Here is a 17,720-nt window from a genome sequence, read left to right on the forward strand (position 1 = left end):
ATACACACGATAAAACACACACGTACACATGGATTTTGAATTGTAGATATGTGGTAGTAGAGTAGTGGCCTGAGGGAACACACTTAATGTGTTGTGAAAAGTGTTATGAAATGTAACGTCAATGAATATTTGTAATTGTATATAACTGTCTTAATGTTGCTGGACCCCAGGAAGACTGCCTTGGCAGCAGATAATGGGGATCCTTAATAAATACAAATACATCTCAACTGCACAAATTGCGTCAGCCTTGGCTTCATGCAACCACTTACGGCCATTTAAAGCTCCTTAAACAAGATGGAACCGATATGAATCTAGGCATGTGCCCACTCACTCAACACCTCCACTGTACACTGGACATGCAAGCTGCCAGGCAGACCTCGATTGGAGAGCTTTAGCACAAAGTTTCACACTGCGGATATTGACTGTTGGGAGAGTTGATAAGGGGAACACAGTGGCATGATTCTCAAAATACAGGAGGTATTCCACAGTACATCATAGGGAGAGAGGTGATGTGTGTGAGCTAGAAGGGTTTGACTGTATGGGCTTGATGTGCACTTACTGTTGAACATGTGTGTGCGCACACACACACACTTGTTCACACTCTCACACACACACACTCACTTACTAGCATGTATACTGTATACATGACGTGTGTGTGCGTGCACTCTCACAAACACACAATCAAAACAAACAAACATGTAAAATGACACGAACACATGCACACACAAACATTATACACACACTGATACCCCCTCTCTCTTCTATCTGTCCCTCTTTTCCCAGAACTGAATAACCCAAATAAATGTTAACTCCCCCAAAAAAGTCTCCAGTCTGGCACTCTGGCCAGAATCAGACAACAAAGGACATGCATGTTAGTGCCTATCCCCTAGGGAAATAACTATTATCCATACAGAAAGCTGAGACCCTTTAATATGGACAACTAGTTGGTTCCAAAGTTGTGTTTTTTCCCGCAATTGCATTTTGAAATGTTATAAAATCACGAGGGGCACATGAGGGTGGAAAGAGCATGTGAGAGGCTCGCTCATTACAGCCGCTGGCCCCAGCGAAACAGCCAGGCAGGCACAGCGGCAGGCCAGACACTTTTATTACAGGAATCATGAGGATAATGCACTTTACTGTTTAATAAATTCATGGTTTTATCCCCCCTAAAAATAGACGTTTTGATCAAGGTGACCAGGTAGAATGTGAAGCTCGCACCATGTGATACTCGCACAGCCAAGTTAAAGGGTCACAAAATGCGACTAAATGGTCGCATTCGGGAGCCCTACCGGGACTAGACTGATAACAACAGACGGGATGGGGGGGTATATAAAGCATCATACATCTCGGAGCTCAAACTGCTTGCTCGTAAAGCCTTACAATGCATCCTTATCCCTCACAGGCAAGTCCCCACATGTGCCCGATGGGACCCAAAGAGAGAGCCGTAAGGGGAGAGCTGAAGGGAGTTGAAGAAGAAGCCGGATAGGCTTGATAAGTAGGGCGAGGGAGTAAGTGAGTGAGTAAGGTATGCAGTCAGGACTCCCTTTGTGAAGTTTTCCCCCTCTTGTGTTGCTGCGAGGTTTTGCCAGGTCTTGTGACTTCACCTCATTTCCAATGCAAATGGAAGCTGCTTGGCTAGCTAGTGTGTCAGAACAGATGAGTGAAGACTTCAAAGGGCAGAGGCCTGTGTTTTCTCTATGACTGGGAAGTGAATGGTATTGATGAGATCATCAATACCACTAGCTTGCTAACCCACGGATATGTGGGTAGGTGGCTGGGATGGGTGTGCAGTCAGGGTTATGGAGTGACTAAAATAATCTTACCCTGCAATTACTGTACATACAAGATCCGGGGAGGAAGTAAATTTGAAGGTATAAGCAAATAGTAAACTCCACAAAGTTACAGTCCTTCAACTTGAGTCAACAATCTAGCCTCCTGGAATATGATATGGAAATTAGGGTTTGATTAAAAATGGTTTCCAATAAGCAGTCACAAACGCTCTAAAACGAGATGGTGCAACACCCTTACTTTCTCCGTCCTACATGTTCAGATAGTACCTCCTCATTTCGACTCTCCGTTTCAGAGCGTTTTCGTACGTTTCATGCCCACTGAACATGACTCTGATGATCATTAAACCCTGTTTAATGCCTTTGTAACTATATGTTACTTTTGACTGGCTTCTTAACCTGTTTGGGATAGGGGGCAGTATTTTCACGGCCGGATAAAAAACGTACCCGATTTAATCTGGTTACTACTCCTGCCCAGAAACTACAATATGCATATAATTAGTATATTTGGATAGAAAACACTCTAAAGTTTCTAAAACTGTTTGAATGGTGTCTGTGAGTATAACAGAACTCATATGGCAGGCCAAAACCTGAGAAGATTCTATACAGGAAGTGCCCTGTCTGACAATTTCTTGTCCTTCTAGGGCATCTCTATCAAAAATACAGCATCTCTGCTGTAACGTGACATTTTCTAAGGCTTTCATTGGCTCTAGGAAGGCGCCAGAAAGTGTAATGAGAGCTCTGCAGTCTCTGGGCGAAAAACAGCAGGGTTTTTTGTGAGTGGTCCTTCTGGGAACAATGACACTGAGGTGCGCGTGCACAAGACGACTCCATTTTTTTCTTTCAGTGTTTGAACGAATACAACGTCGCGCGGTTGGAATATTATCGCTATTTTCAGAGAAAAATCGCATAAAAATGTATTTTAAACAGCGTTTGACATGCTTCGAAGTACGGTAATGGAATATTTAGGAATTTTTTGTCACGAAACGCGCCGGCGCATCACCCTTCGGATAGTGACTTGAACGCACGAACAAAACGGAGCTATTTGGATATAACTATTGATTATTTCGAACCAAAACAACATTTGTTGTTGAAGTAGAAGTCCTGGGAGTGCATTCTGATGAAGAACAGCAAAGGTAATCCAATTTTTCTTATAGTAAATCTGAGTTTGGTGAGGGCCAAACTTGGTGGGTGTCAAATTAGCTAGCCGTGATGGCCGGGCTATCTACTCAAAATATTGCAAAATGTGCTTTCACCGAAAATCTGACACCGCGATTGCATAAAGGAGTTCTGTATCTATAATTCTTAAAATAATTGTTATGTATTTTGTGAACGTTAATCGTGAGTAATTTAGTAAATTCACCGGAAGTTTGAACAAAACATGCTAATGTAAAAAGCTGTTTTTGATATAAATATGAACTTGATTGAACAAAACATGCATGTATTGTATAACATAATGTCCTAGGAGTGTCATCTGATGAAGATCATCAAAGGTTAGTGCTGCATTTAGCTGTGGTTTTGGTTTTTGTGACATATATGCTAGCTTGAAAAATGGGTGTGTGATTATTTCTGTCTGGGTACTCTCCTGACATAATCTAATGTTTTGCTTTCGCTGTAAAGCCTTTTTTTTTTTTTATCGGACAATGTGGTTAGATAAAGGAGAGTCTTATCTTTCAAATGGTGTAAAATAGTCATATGTTTGAGAAATTGAAATTAGAGCATTTTTAAGGTTTTTCGTATTTCGCGCCAGGCGCTACCATTGGGTATTGGTGAGGCGTTCCGCTAGCGGAACGTCTGTCCATAAGAGGTTTTAAGGAAAAAATGTATTCTTCCATTTTAAAAAGAACAACAAGTGTAGGAGAAGTCATAATATCTAATGGTAGCCCAATTTAACCATTAAATGTACTAACCCCCCCTTTCCCATTATTTGCAGATACTAGGATGCCTGACAGAACCTACTATTCCTAGGAATGAAGATGCACTTGGATACTGAAGAAGTAACAAGCACCATTTCCCCATCCTAGCTAAAGATGTATCTTGGTTCTCCCTGTACTAGTGTGGCCAGTGAGCTCCTTTTCAGTGCAGCTTCACACATTGTAAACGGAAAATAAACTGACTCTCTTGTGACAAAGCCGAGCAGGTCCTCTTAGTGAAGAAAAACCTCCCCCAAATGTTAAAATTGTAAATGGGAAGTCATATTGTAACCCAGCCATCTAGAGTCACTGGACAAATGTTTACTAAGCACAATGGCTTTTCTGTTGTTCATTCATGGCTGGTATAGGTCAAGATTTTCATTTAATTTAAAACAAAGCAGTTGTGTTGTTTTTTGTTTTTTGTTTTTTTCCTAAATGAAAGATGAAATGTGTTGTATATTTGCTCTCATTTTACTAGTCAAATCATTTGAGCACATTTGAAAAGTTTGTTGTGCCATTTATAGCAGTTTATGACAGCCGAGAGACAGTCATTTTTTCAAGCAGTTAAAGCTAAAATGATTAACTGCATTTTAGTTTAAACCAATATTTATTTCAAAGAATTTAAGTTTCTCCATATTGTCAAGATTGGAGAGTAAGAAGAGCCACCAACAACTTAACCATCTTTGTAATGCGGGGCAGCTAAAATATGTGTCTGTTGTGCGATAAAATACATTCATGGATGTGTAATTTTTCTAATTTACAAGTTATTGAATAAACAATCTGTTCCTAACTGAACAAATGGACATATGACACTTTGTTTCAACTATTTAACTGTACTAGAATGCTTAAAATGCTGCTTAAATCTTAAATATCGGTATCTGTGGTTTTCTAGCAAGGAAAGTATCAGTTATCGGTATCGGCCAGAAATGTAATATCGGTGCATCCCTAGTTACAATGTTGCGCAAACCATAAATCCGGGCCGACCCAACCCGAATCAACTCTTAGAATATCAGACCCGGCCTGAAAATCTACTTTTTTACATTATGTTTTTTTGGGGCAGGATAATTAACGAATGAACTTTAATCGCATTTATTATAATTTTTACATTGAAAAAAAGTAAAAAAAAATATTTTTCATGCCACGAGATGTACCGGATCCGGCCAAATAGGTTCCAGAATGAAACAGTCCAAAACCGAGATCCAGTGTCCTTATCAAACAAAACAGAGTGGAGAAATAAGAAAATGCACAAACACCTCTTTGGGGGAATATGGGCTCCTGTGCATTGCTCAACTGAAGACCTGCCAAGTCAGGGAATAAGAGACAGAGGACGGTGTCGAACACAGAAGAGCATTCCTTGGTCTGTGGCTGGGTACGTTCCCACCTTCTTTTTTCCTGCCCATCTCCAAAGTGAGGCTGCAGAATAATGATTTTGCCTGCCTGATTCCCAACCTGGCTCACAGGTGTGTACGTGTGTGTGTGTGTGTGTGTGTGTGTGTGTGTGTGTGTGTGTGTGTATTCTCCTTTCACAATAAAAGCCCTTGCCTTTAAAAAAAAGTCCAAACTGCAGATGGAATTACAGAGGGCACAATACTAAGTCTATTTTCTTTTTTTATTATTTAGCTACAAATGATTATGCCTATCTTCACTGCACTGGAGCCATCATTTCTTCAAACTTTAGGCCGAGAATATGGACAGAACCCACAGCATATCATATTTGGTATCTAAAGTTTACACTTGATTGAGAAATTAATTTCCCTTAAAATAGTGAGACAACCATCCCTTGCCAAAGGCCCTTCCTTGTTTCTAAACCTTGGGAGCATTTAAGGTGGATATAACGTCTGTAAGCCTCATTAGCGTTGGCGAGACTGCTCTGTTGGTTTTGCACCTCCAAGGTAAACACCAAACTGCTGTTAGTTAGTTGGTTGTAGAGCAGCATTTACTGTGGCTTATACTAGAGGTCGACCGATTAATGGGAATGGCCAATTAATTGCACTCCACGAGGAGACTGCGTGGCAGGCTGACTACCTGTTATGCGAGTGCAGCAAGGAGCCAAGGTATGGTGCTAGCTAGCATTAAACGTATCTTATAAAAAACAATCAATCTTAACATAATCACTAGTTAACTAAAAATGGTTGATGATATTGCTAGTTTATCTAGCTTGTCCTGCGTTGCATATAATCAATGCGTTGCTTGTTAATTTACCATTAAATCACAGCCTACTTCGCCAAACGGGTGATGATTTAAAAAGCGCATTTGCGAAAAAAGCACTGTCGTTGCACCAATGTGTACCTAACCATAAACATCAATGCCTTGTATATATTTTTAAACCTGCAATAAGATAATATTGCCTGCTAACATGAATTTCTTTTATTAACTAGGGAAATTGTGTCACTTCTTTTGCATTCTGTGCAAGCAGAGTGTCACGTCCTGACCATAGTAAGATGTGATTTTCTATGGTAGAGTAGGTCAGGGCGTGACACGGGGTGTTTTGTGTTTTTCTATTTCTATGTTTAAGTTCTAGTTTTTCTATTTCTACGTTGTTGTTTTTTGGGTTGATCTCCAATTGGAGGCAGCTGGTCCTCGTTACCTCTGATTGGATATCATATTTAAGTAGGGGTTTTTCTTCCTGAGTTTTGTGGGTGATTATCTTTTGAGTAGTGTTTGTTTCTCTCTGCGTAACGGTTTATTGTTTTGTAAATTCAGGCATTTATGTTTTGCAAAGTTTCATGGATTTAATCAAATGTGGAACTACAACCACGCTGCACTTTGGTCCGATCCTTTCGACAGCCGAGACAGAATCACCCACCACAAAAGGACCAAGCAGCGTGCCCAGGAGCAACAGAAATGGACCTGGGAGGAAATTCTGGACGCAAAAAGACCCTGGAGGCAGGCTGGGGAGTATCGTCGTCCGAGGGAGGAGATTGAGGCAGCTAAAGCGGAGCGGCGTCATTATGAGGCGCTGTACCAACAACGATGCAAGGGCGAGAGACAGACCCCCAAAAATTGTGGGGGGGGGGGAGGGGGCACACGGAGAGATTGGCAGAGTCAGGTTGGAGACCTTAGCCAACTCCCCGTGCTTACTGTGGGGGGCAAGTGATCGAGCAAGCACCATGTTATGCTGAGATACACACTGTGTCACCAGTGCGCAGCTACAGCCTGGTGCGCTCGGTGCAAGCTCCTCACAGGTGCCGTGCTAGAGTTGGCATTGAGCCAGGAAGGAGTATGCCTGCTCAGCGTTCCTGGTCTCCGGTGTGTCTTCTCGGCCCAGGTTATCCTGCGCCAGCTCTAAGCACGGTAACCCCAGTTCGCCAACACAAACCTGTGCGACCTGTCACAACGCCTCGCGCTTGTTGGGCTATGGAGGGTATCCAGCCAGGACGGGTTGTGCCAGCCATAAGCTCCAGACTTCCAGTGCGCCTCCACGGCCCAGTATACCCTGTGCCTGCTCCGCGCACCCGGCCTCCAGCGATGTTCCCTAGTCCAGAACTCTCAGCGACGTTTTCTAGTCCGGTGAGACCTATTCCAGCTCCACGAAGGAAGCCTCCAGTGATGATCCATGGCCCGGAGCCTGTACAGATGATCCATGGCACGAAGCCTGTAGAGATGATCCATGGCCCGGAGCCTGTAGGGATGATCCATGGCACGAAGCCTCGGGAGATAATCCATGGCCCGGAGCCTATAGGGATAATCCATGGCAAGAAGCCTGTAGGAATGATCCATGGCCCGGAGCCTGTACAGATGATCCATGGCACGAAGCCTGTAGAGATGATCCATGGCCCGGAGCCTCCAGTGATGATCCATGGCACAAAGCCTCCAGTGATGATCCATGGCGCGGAACCTGTAGTGATGATCCATGGCACGGAGCCTGCAGTGACGCTCCCCAACCAGAACCTCCTGAGACGCTCCCCAGTCCGGAACCTCCTGAGACGCTCCCCAGTCCGGAACCTCCTGAGACGCTCCCCAGTCCGGAGCCTCCAGCGACGCTCCCCAGTCCGGAGCCTCCAGCGACGCTCCCCAGTCCGGAGCCTCCAGCGACGCTCCCCAGTCCGGAGCCTCCAGCGACGCTCCCCAGTCCGGAGCCTCCAGCGACGCTCCCCAGTCCGGAGCCTCCAGCGACGCTCCCCAATACGAAACCTCCAGCGACGCTCCCCAGTACAAAACCTTCAGCGACGGCCTGCGGCCCAGAGTCTTCAGCGACGGCCTGCGGCCCAGAGTCTTCAGCGACGGCCTGCGGCCCAGAGTCTTCAGCGACGGCCTGCGGCCCAGAGCCTCCAGCGACGCTCCCCAGTCCGGAGCCTCCAGCGACGCTCCCCAGTCCGGAGCCTCCAGCGATGCTCCCCAGTCCGGAGCCTCCAGCGACGCTCCCTAGTACGAAACCTCCAGCGACGGCCTGCAGCCCAGAGCCTCCAGCGGCGGCCTGCAACCCAGAGCCTCCAGCGGCGGCCTGCAGCCCAGAACCTCCAGCAATGATCTACAGTCCATTTCTTTCGACGACGATCCACGGTCAGGTGGTAATAAAGCAGAAGGATCAGCGGGTGGAGCGGGGAGTACGCCCCGAACCGGAGCCGCCTCCTATGCTGGAGGTTAAGGTTATGTGGACTGCATTTGAGCCGCCATAGACAATTGTCACCCTCCCTTTTGTTTTGTGGTTTCTTTTGAGTTAGGTGCATTCAGAGTCTACACCTTTGGGGGGGGGGTACTGTCACGTCCTGACCATAGTAAGATGTGATTTTCTATGGTAGAGTAGGTCACGGCGTGACAGGGGGTGTTTTGTGTTTTTCTATTTCTATGTTTAAGTTCTAGTTTTTCTCTTTCTATGTTGGGGTTCTTTGGGTTGATCTCCAATTGGAGGCAGCTGGTCCTCGTTACCTCTGATTGGATATTGTATTTAAGTAGTGGTTTTTCTTCCTGGGTTTTGTGGGTGATTATCTTTTGAGTAGTGTTTGTTTCTCTTTGCGTCACGGTTTGTTGTTTTGTAAATTCAGTTATTTATGTTTTGCAAAGTTTCACAGATTTAATAAAATGTGGAACTACAACCACGCTGCACTTTGGTCCGATCCTTTCGACAGCCGTGACACAGAGTCAGGGTATATGCAGCAGTTTGGGCCGCCTGGCTCGTTGCGAACTGTGTGAAGACCATTTCTTCCTAACAAAGACGGTTATTCATTTGCCAGAATTGTACATAATTATGACATAACATTGAAGGAAGTGCAATGTAACAGCAATATTTACACTTAGGGATGCCACCCGTTAGATAAAATATGGAACGGTTCCGTATTTCACTGAAAGAATAAATGTTTTGTTTTCGAAATTATAGTTTCCGGATTTGACCATATTAATGACCTAAGGCTCGTATTTCTGTGCTTCAAGCATTGCGCTGTTTATGACTTCAAGCCTATCAACTCCCGAGATTAGGCTGGCAATACTAAAGTACCTATTAGAACATCCAATAGTCAAAGGTATATGAAATATAAATGGTATAGAGAGAAATAGTCCTATAATAACTTCAACCTAAAACTTCTTACCAGGGAATATTGAAGACTCATGTTAAAAGGAACCACCAGCTTTCATATGTTCTGAGCAAGGAACTTAAACATTAGCTTTTTTACATGGCACATATTGCACTTTTACTTTCTTCCCCAACACTTTGTTTTGCATTATTTAAACCAAATTGAACATGTCTCATTATTTATTTGAGACTAAATTGATTGTATTGATGTATTATATTAAGTTAAAATAAGTGTTCATTCAGTATTGTTGTAATTTACATTATTACAAATACACGGCTCAAAAAAATAAAGGGAACACTTATACAACACATCCTAGATCTGAATGAAAGAAATAATCTTATTAAATACTTTTTTCTTTAAATAACTGAAGGTGCTGACAACAAAATCACACAAAAATAATCAATGGAAATCCAATTTATCAACCCATGGAGGTCTGGATTTGGAGTCACACTCAAAATTAAAGTGGAAAACCACACTACAGGCTGATCCAACTTTGATGTAATGTCCTTAAAACAAGTCAAAATGAGGCTCAGTAGTGTGTGTGGCCTCCACGTGCCTGTATGACCTCCCTACAACGCCTGGGCATGCTCCTGATGAGGTGGCGGATGGTCTCCTGAGGGATCTCCTCCCAGACCTGGACTAAAGCATCCGCCAACTCCTGGACAGTCTGTGGTGCAACGTGGCGTTGGTGGATGGAGCGAGACATGATGTCCCAGATGTGCTCAATTGGATTCAGGTTTGGGGAACGGGCGGGCCAGTCCATAGCATCAATGCCTTCCTCTTGCAGGAACAGCTGACACACTCCAGCCACATGAGGTCTAGCATTGTCTTGCATTAGGAGGAACCCAGGGCCAACCGCACCAGCATATGGTCTCACAAGGGGTCTGAGGATCTCATCTCGGTACCTAATGGCAGTCAGGCTACCTCTGGCGAGCACATGGAGGGCTGTGCGGCCCCCAAAGAAATGCCACCCCACACCATGACTGACCCACCGCCAAACTGGTCATGCTGGAGGATGTTGCAGGCAGCAGAACTTTCTCCACGGCGTCTCCAGACTCTGTCACGTCTGTCACATGTGCTCAGTGTGAACCTGCTTTCATCTGTGAAGAGCACAGGGCGCCAGTGGCGAATTTGCCAATCTTGGTGTTCTCTGGCAAATGCCAAACGTCCTGCACGGTATTGGGCTGTAAGCACAACCCCCACCTGTGGACGTTGGGCCCTCATACCACCCTCATGGAGTCTGTTTCTGACCGTTTGAGCAGACACATGCACATTTGTGGCCTGCTGGAGGTAATTTTGCAGGGCTCTGGCAGTGCTTCTCCTGCTCCTCCTTGCACAAAGGCAGAGGTAGCGGTCCTGCTGCTGGGTTGTTGCCCTCCTACGGCCTCCTCCACGTCTCCTGATGTACTGGCCTGTCTCCTGGTAGCGCCTCCATGCTCTGGACACTACGCTGACAGACACAGCAAACCTTCTTGCCATAGCTCGCATTGATGTGCCATCCTGGATGAGCTGCACTACCTGAGCCACTTGTGTGGGTTGTAGACTCCATCTCATGCTACCAACATCAGCCAGGAAGCATAGGAACTGAGAAGTTGTCTGTGGTCCCCACCTGCAGAACCACTCCTTTATTGGGGGTGTCTTGCTAATTGCCTATAATTTCCACCTGTTGTCTATTCCATTTGCACAACAGCATGTGAAATGTATTGTCAATCAGTGTTGCTTCCTAAGTGGACAGTTTGATTTCACAGAAGTGTGATTGACTTGGAGTTACATTGTGTTGTTTAAGTGTTCCCTTTATTTTTTTGAGCAGTGTATATATATATACATACACACACTATATACACTTTTATATAGAAAATCGGCCAATTAATCGACATTGGCTTTTTGGCCCTCCAATAATCGGTATCGGTGTCGGAGTTGAAAAATCATAATCGGTCGACCTCTAGCTTATACCCCTGATAGCATTGACATGCCTATTAAAGGCAGACTCATATTTAGATTTTTGGGGAGCGAGAGAGAGAAACAGATTAAAAGAACCTGAACCTCTGCCCTTGATGTTTGTATAATGGGAGAGTATCGTATTACGATTAATTACAGTATCACAATGTCGATATCTCGAACTGAGGGAAGTCCTTTTTGATTCCTCTCTGAGTCTGTCTTGCTGGGAAGTAATCAGAGCCTCGACAGAATCAAATGACCATCAACAGGAATTTGTCACATCAAGAAACACAAGATGTTTTTGGTTTCTAGTCTGGGCACAGCAAAATAGCCATAAAAGGTAATAGCTTTTTATTTATGATAGACATAGACAATTTGGTATAGTGCATCAAAATCTATTTTCCACCAGTGTTTATCATCATTGCATCAAATGAATAGGCTAAGTGTTGAGCAGTATTGGAAGCATAGACATACACTGAGTGTACCAAACATTAATCTCTCTGGGCTAGGCGGGACGAAATTGTCCCACCTACGCAACAGCCAGTGTAATCACGTGGCACGATTTTCAAATACCTTAGAAATGCTATTACTTCAATTTCTCAAACATATGACTATTTTACACCACTTTAAAGACAAGACTCTCGTTAATCTAACCACACTGTCCGATTTCAAAAAGGCTTTACAACGAAAGCAAAACATTAGATTATGTCAGCAGAGTACCCAGCCAGAAATAATCAGACACCCATTTTTCAAGCTAGCATATAATGTCACAAAAACCCAGAAGACACACCCAAAATCACTGCTAAATGCAGCACTAACCTTTGATGATCTTCATCAGATGACACACCTAGGACATTATGTTATACAATACATGCATGTTTTGTTCAATCAAGTTCATATTTATATCAAAAACCAGCTTTTTTACATTAGCATGTGACGTTCACAACTAGCATACCCCCCGCAAACCTCCGGTGAATTTACTAAATTACTCACGATAAACGTTCACAAAAAACATAATTATTTTAAGAATTATAGATACAGAACTCCTTTGTGCAATCGAGGTGTCTGATTTTAAAATAGCTTTTCGGTGAAAGCACATTTTGCAATATTCTGAGTACATAGCCCAGCCATCACGGCTAGCTATTTAGACACCCACCAAGTTTAGCCCTGACCAAACTCCGATTTACTATTACAAAAGTTTGATTACCTTTGGTGTTCTTTGTCAGAATGCACTCCCAGGACTGCTACTTCAATAACAAATGTTGGTTTGGTCCAAAATAATCCATCGTTATATCCAAATAGCGGCGTTTTGTTCGTGCGTTCAAGACACTATCCGAAGTGTAAATAAGGGTCACGAGCATGGCGCAATTCGTGACAAAAAAAATCGAAATATTCCATTACCGTACTTCGAAGCATGTCAACCGCTGTTTAAAATCCATTTTTATGCCATTTTTCTCGTAAAAATGCGATAATATTCCGACCGGGAATCTGCGTTTAGGTAAACAGAGGAAAGAAAACAAAGCATTCGGTCGACGCGGGCACGCGCCTGAGACTCACAGTACTGTAACCAGCCACTACCCAAACGCGCTACTTTTTTTCAGCCAGAGACTGCAAAGCCACGATTCCGCTTTTTGCCACCTTCTGAGAGCCCATGGGAGCCGTAGGAAGTGTCACGTAACAGCAGAGATCCTCTGTAATGGATAGAGATAATCAAGAAGGGCAAGAAATTGTCAGACAGGCCACTTCCTGCATGGAATCTTCTCAGGTTTTGGCCTGCCATATGAGTTCTGTTATACTCACAGACACCATTCAAACAGTTTTAGAAACTTTAGGGTGTTTTCTATCCAAAGACAATAATTATATGCATATTCTAGTTACTGGACAGGAGTAGTAACCAGATTAAATCGGGTATGTTTTTTATCCAGCCGTGTCAATACTGCCCCCTAGCCCTAACAGGTTAAGAACCCCTGCTCTGAAAGCTATGATCCCTTATTGATGTCACTTGTTAAATCCACTTCAATCAGTGTAGATGAAGGGAAGGAGACAGGTTTAAAAATTATTTTTAAGCCTTGAGACACTTGAGACATGGATTACGTATGTGGGCCATTCAGAGGGTGAATGGGCAAGACAAAATATTTAAGTGCCTTTGAACAGGCTATGGTAGTAGCTGCCAAGGTCTGTGTCAAGAACTGCAACGCTGCTGGGTTTTTCACGCTCCACAGTTTCCCGTGTGTATCAAGAATGGTCCACCAACCAAAGTACATCCAGCCAATTTGACACAACTCTGGGAAGCATTGGAGTCAACATGGGCCAGCATCTCTGTGGAACACTAAAAACACCTTCTAAAGTCCATGCTCCAACGAATTGAGGCTGTTCTGAGGGAAAGGGGGTGGGGGGCTATTCTCAGTGTATAGGCTAAAGCGTTACTGAATAAATTAGGGGGAAAAGAGAAGATTGTGTACTGAATAAGTGCATTGTATAGGCCTAATGTGCTGACAAATACCATCCTGAGAAAATTGTGGGTTGCGCAATAGCTTTCACTTCTGTCATCCCATGTAGAACTGTAAATTCGACTGGCTTTCCAAATGTGTGCTCTTTAGAACGCCAGACAGCACCAAATCGAAGCTTGAGATGAGCTCCCCGCCAACCCCACCCACATAGTCAGATAATAAGCGTTGAAATAGATTTTAACATATTATTTTAAATGTGCAGAGAGAGAGAGAGAAAGACAGAGAGCATTCCCAAATAGACTGAGTTTCTGGTTTAACAGAGGCAAACAGAGATAATATCCTCATTCTGGCAGTGGTATTTAGATTTTCTGTTTATCTGATTTTTAAGCTTGCTTGGGCATCCACCACATCTCATTGTTTTGGCAGGCTGTCTAGACTAGAGGTCAACCGATTAATAGGAATGGCCAATTAATAAGGCCCGATTTCAAGTTTTCATAACAATCGGTAATCAGTATTTTTGGACACCGATTGTGGACGTTTTCTTTTTTTACACCTTTATTTAACTAGGCAAGTTAGTTATGAACACATTCTTATTTTCAATGACGGCCTAGGAATGGTGGGTTAACTGCCTTGTTCAGGGGCAGAACGACAGATTTTTACCTTGTCAGCTCGGGGATTTTTTTTGCAAACTTCCAGATTACTAGTCCAATGCTCTAACCACCTGCCTTACATTGCACTCCACGAGGAGCCTGTGTGGCAGGCTGACTACCTGTTACGCAAGGGCAGTAAGGAGCCAAGGTAAGTTGCTAGCTAGCATTAAACTTATCTTATAAAAAACAATCAATCTTAACATAATCACTAGTTAACTACACATGGTTGATGATATTACTAGTTTATCTAGCGTGTCCTGCTTTTCCTATAATCGATGCGGTGCCTGTTAATTTCTCATTGAATCACAGCCTACTTCGCCAAACAGGTGATGATTTAACAAGCGCATTTGCGAAAAAAGCACTGTCGTTGCACCAATGTGTACCTAACCATAAACATCAATGACTTTCTTTAAAATCAATACACAATTATATATTTTTAAACCTGCACATTTAGTTAATATTGCCTGCTAACATGAGTTTCTTATAACTAGGGAAATTGTGTCACTTCTCTTGTGTTCCGTGCAAGCAGTCAGGGTATTTCTGTGTGTTATTATGTTATAATTAAGTCTATGATTTGATATTTGATAGAGCAGTCTGACTGAGTGATGGCAACAGCAGGCTCGTAAGCATTCATTCAAACAGCACTCTCGTGCGTTTGCCAGCAGCTCTTTGCTGTGCTTCAAGCATTGAGCTGTTTATGACTTCAAGCCTATCAACTCCCGAGATTAGGCTGGTGTAACCGATGTGAAATGGCTAGCTAGTTAGCGGGGTGCGCGCTAATAGCGTTTCAAATGTCACTCGCTCTGAGAATTGGAGTAGTTGTTCCCCTAGCTCTGCAAGGGCCGCGGCTTTTGTGGAGCGATGGGTAACGATGCTTCGAGGGTGGCTGTTGTCGATGTGTTCCTGGTTCGAGCCCAAGGAGGGGCGAGGGGAGGGAAGGAATCTATACTGTTACACTGGCAATACTAAAGTGCCTATAAGAACATCTGATAGTCAAAGGTATATGAAATACAAATGGTTTAGAGAGAAATAGTCCTATAATTCCTATAATAACTACAACCTAAAACTTCTTACCTGGGAATATTGAAGACTCATGTTAAAAGGAACCACCAGCTTTCATATGTTCTCATGTTCTGAGCAAGGAACTTAAACGTTAGCTTTTTTACATGGCACATACATGGCACATATTGCACTTTTACTTTCTTCTCCAACACTTTGTTTTGCATTATTTAAACCAAATTGAACATGTTTCATTATTTATTTGAGGCTAAATTGATTTTATTGATGTATTATATTAAGTTAAAATAAGTGTTCATTCAGTATTGTTGTAATTGTCATTATTACAAATACATAAAACAAATCAGCCGATTAATCGGTATCGGCTTTTTTGGTCCTCCAATAATCGGTATTGGCGTTGAAAAATCATAATCGGTCGACCTCTCGTCTAGACGAAACGAAGTGACTACACAGTGTATTTAGACATTCACTTTACACTTCATCTTCAATTGAGAATTGCCCTACCACAGAAAAACAAAGCACTTCAGACAGGATACAAGAGGGCATCTTAATTATGGGGAAGCCAAGAGCAGATCACATTTGAAATTCCACAATCGCTACACAAGCACCAAAAAATACTGACATTTTGGCTTGTTCCTTGCAGAAAATGTTTATCTGGAAAAGAGGAGACTACGCAGGAGACAGAAGCTCACAGTCCATTACTTAGAGGTATTCAAAATGTCCAAATCTTTCTCTAAAATATATAGACCGGTTGTCTCCTTTGGGAAACTCTAATCAAACGAAGGAGCATCTCAATCTCTCGTTTTTATCCCCTCCATCTCTAGACAAAACATCACACAGCTCTTGCAGGCAGAGCTTAGCTTAAATGTCTTTAGAAGAAATTCCTCTTTTCTCCTAAATTACTTTTTGGGACTAGAGGGTCTGTCAGAGTAATATTCATCAAAGATGATACATTAATTCCACTTGCCCCTGCCAAAATATGAGTCAACCAATAGACCACACATCATACGTGTGGAAAATAATTGTATTGTTGTTGTTAATGTTTAATAAATGTCCCCTCAACTCTAATTACACTATTTAATAAAAACATATTTATATTTGTTACCCTATTTTATTGGGTTTATTAATTAAATTATTAATCCCCGTCTGAAAAATCTATCTATTGATTTAAATATCCAAAATACTACTGTTTGCTCTCACTCCACCATTGAAGATTTTGGATTACTGTCTGCATGGTATGAACAAGATTTTACTTGTGAATAGAGCTCATTTCAATAACCTGAATTTGCCCATAGACATACACAATTAATTTACAAGGTTTGTACTATAAAACATATTCACTGAGACACCTTTTATGGAAGTATATTTGACCTTATTTAGACGTCTGGCTTGCACAATAATAAACTTTGTTGTGACGACCAGATAAGCTTTCGTTTCATCATGTCAAACAATGGCAGACAGTTTAGACGTTCAGTTGACGAAAATCCCAATGCTAAGGACAAAAAGTTGCTTGCTGGGAGTTAACTCATGATATGGCTGACAAACGTTGCACACAAAAAAACAGGGCAGTCAGCCAGAAATTGTGCTGAATTGAAAGTATAGAGGTGGGATATCTAATAGTTTGCCTACCTGCCACTCGATGGAAGCCTGCGCGAGCTAATAGACCCAATCAAGCTTGGTCAGTCCAAGTAGGAGAGAAACGTGCAGCAAAGTAGCAATAGTTCGCTTGAACATTACAAAAAGTACTTACTGATCTCCATGCTTTGGAATGAAGTCGAGCGTTTGCAGTTACATGTACAGGATACATTGGTCTGTATGGCCGCTGTACCGTTTATTAGACCCATGAAGTTGAACATTTACATTTGGAAATCTAAACGAAAAACGGCTCGAATATCTCTCCAGTTCACTTTTCATGCGCGCGGCGGGGCAGGAATCACAAAAAAAAACATACGATATTTTCTTTCTCGGTAAAGTCTTCTGCGGGTGAAAGTCAGTGGTCTAGGGTCTCAGTTGCCTTCGTCCTCCCCCTCCCCCTACCCGGACCGCAGCCTGCCGTCGGTACTCCAGTATCCCTGATGTTTATGAACAGAGAGCTTGTGCTACTTTGTATCAGTCTTTCTGCTGGGCTTCTGAGCTCACCACCTCATTCAAGTCCAAATCGGCTGAGCTCCTATTGGGGGGGGTCCATGCTATCTGAGATCCTTGGGACGTCCCTGCCCCCATTGAAGTTTACATGTAAAAAGGGTTAATGCAAGGGTTAAGGTTAGGTAAGGGTTATGGATATGGTTAAGGTTGGGGTCAGGTAAGGGTAGGAGTTAGGGTTAGGATTTATGGTATGGACGTCCCGATGATCCAGAATAGCATTTTGTCTATTGGGGCGGGGCTTGGATGCAGACAGGATTACGTCAACACCAGACTTGAACAGGCAACAGTGACAGGATGTCTGGCCAATCGG

General features: G+C 43.1%; 1 protein-coding gene across 1 annotated transcript in view; it reads right to left on the minus strand.

The window, feature by feature from the left end:
* The window catches only part of LOC106582623 (protein TMEPAI), an 87,346-nt gene extending 69,914 nt beyond the window's left edge, over positions 1-17,432 (minus strand). The window contains exon 1 of the mRNA XM_014165849.2: positions 17,016-17,432. Within this exon, the coding sequence (XP_014021324.1) occupies positions 17,016-17,121 (106 nt within the window). The 5' untranslated portion in view covers positions 17,122-17,432. The remainder of the gene's footprint in view (positions 1-17,015) is intronic.
* Between the last annotated feature and the right edge of the window lie 288 nt (positions 17,433-17,720).

Source organism: Salmo salar, chromosome ssa22, assembly GCF_905237065.1.
Source record: "Salmo salar chromosome ssa22, Ssal_v3.1, whole genome shotgun sequence".
Taxonomy (NCBI): Eukaryota; Metazoa; Chordata; class Actinopteri; order Salmoniformes; family Salmonidae; genus Salmo; species Salmo salar.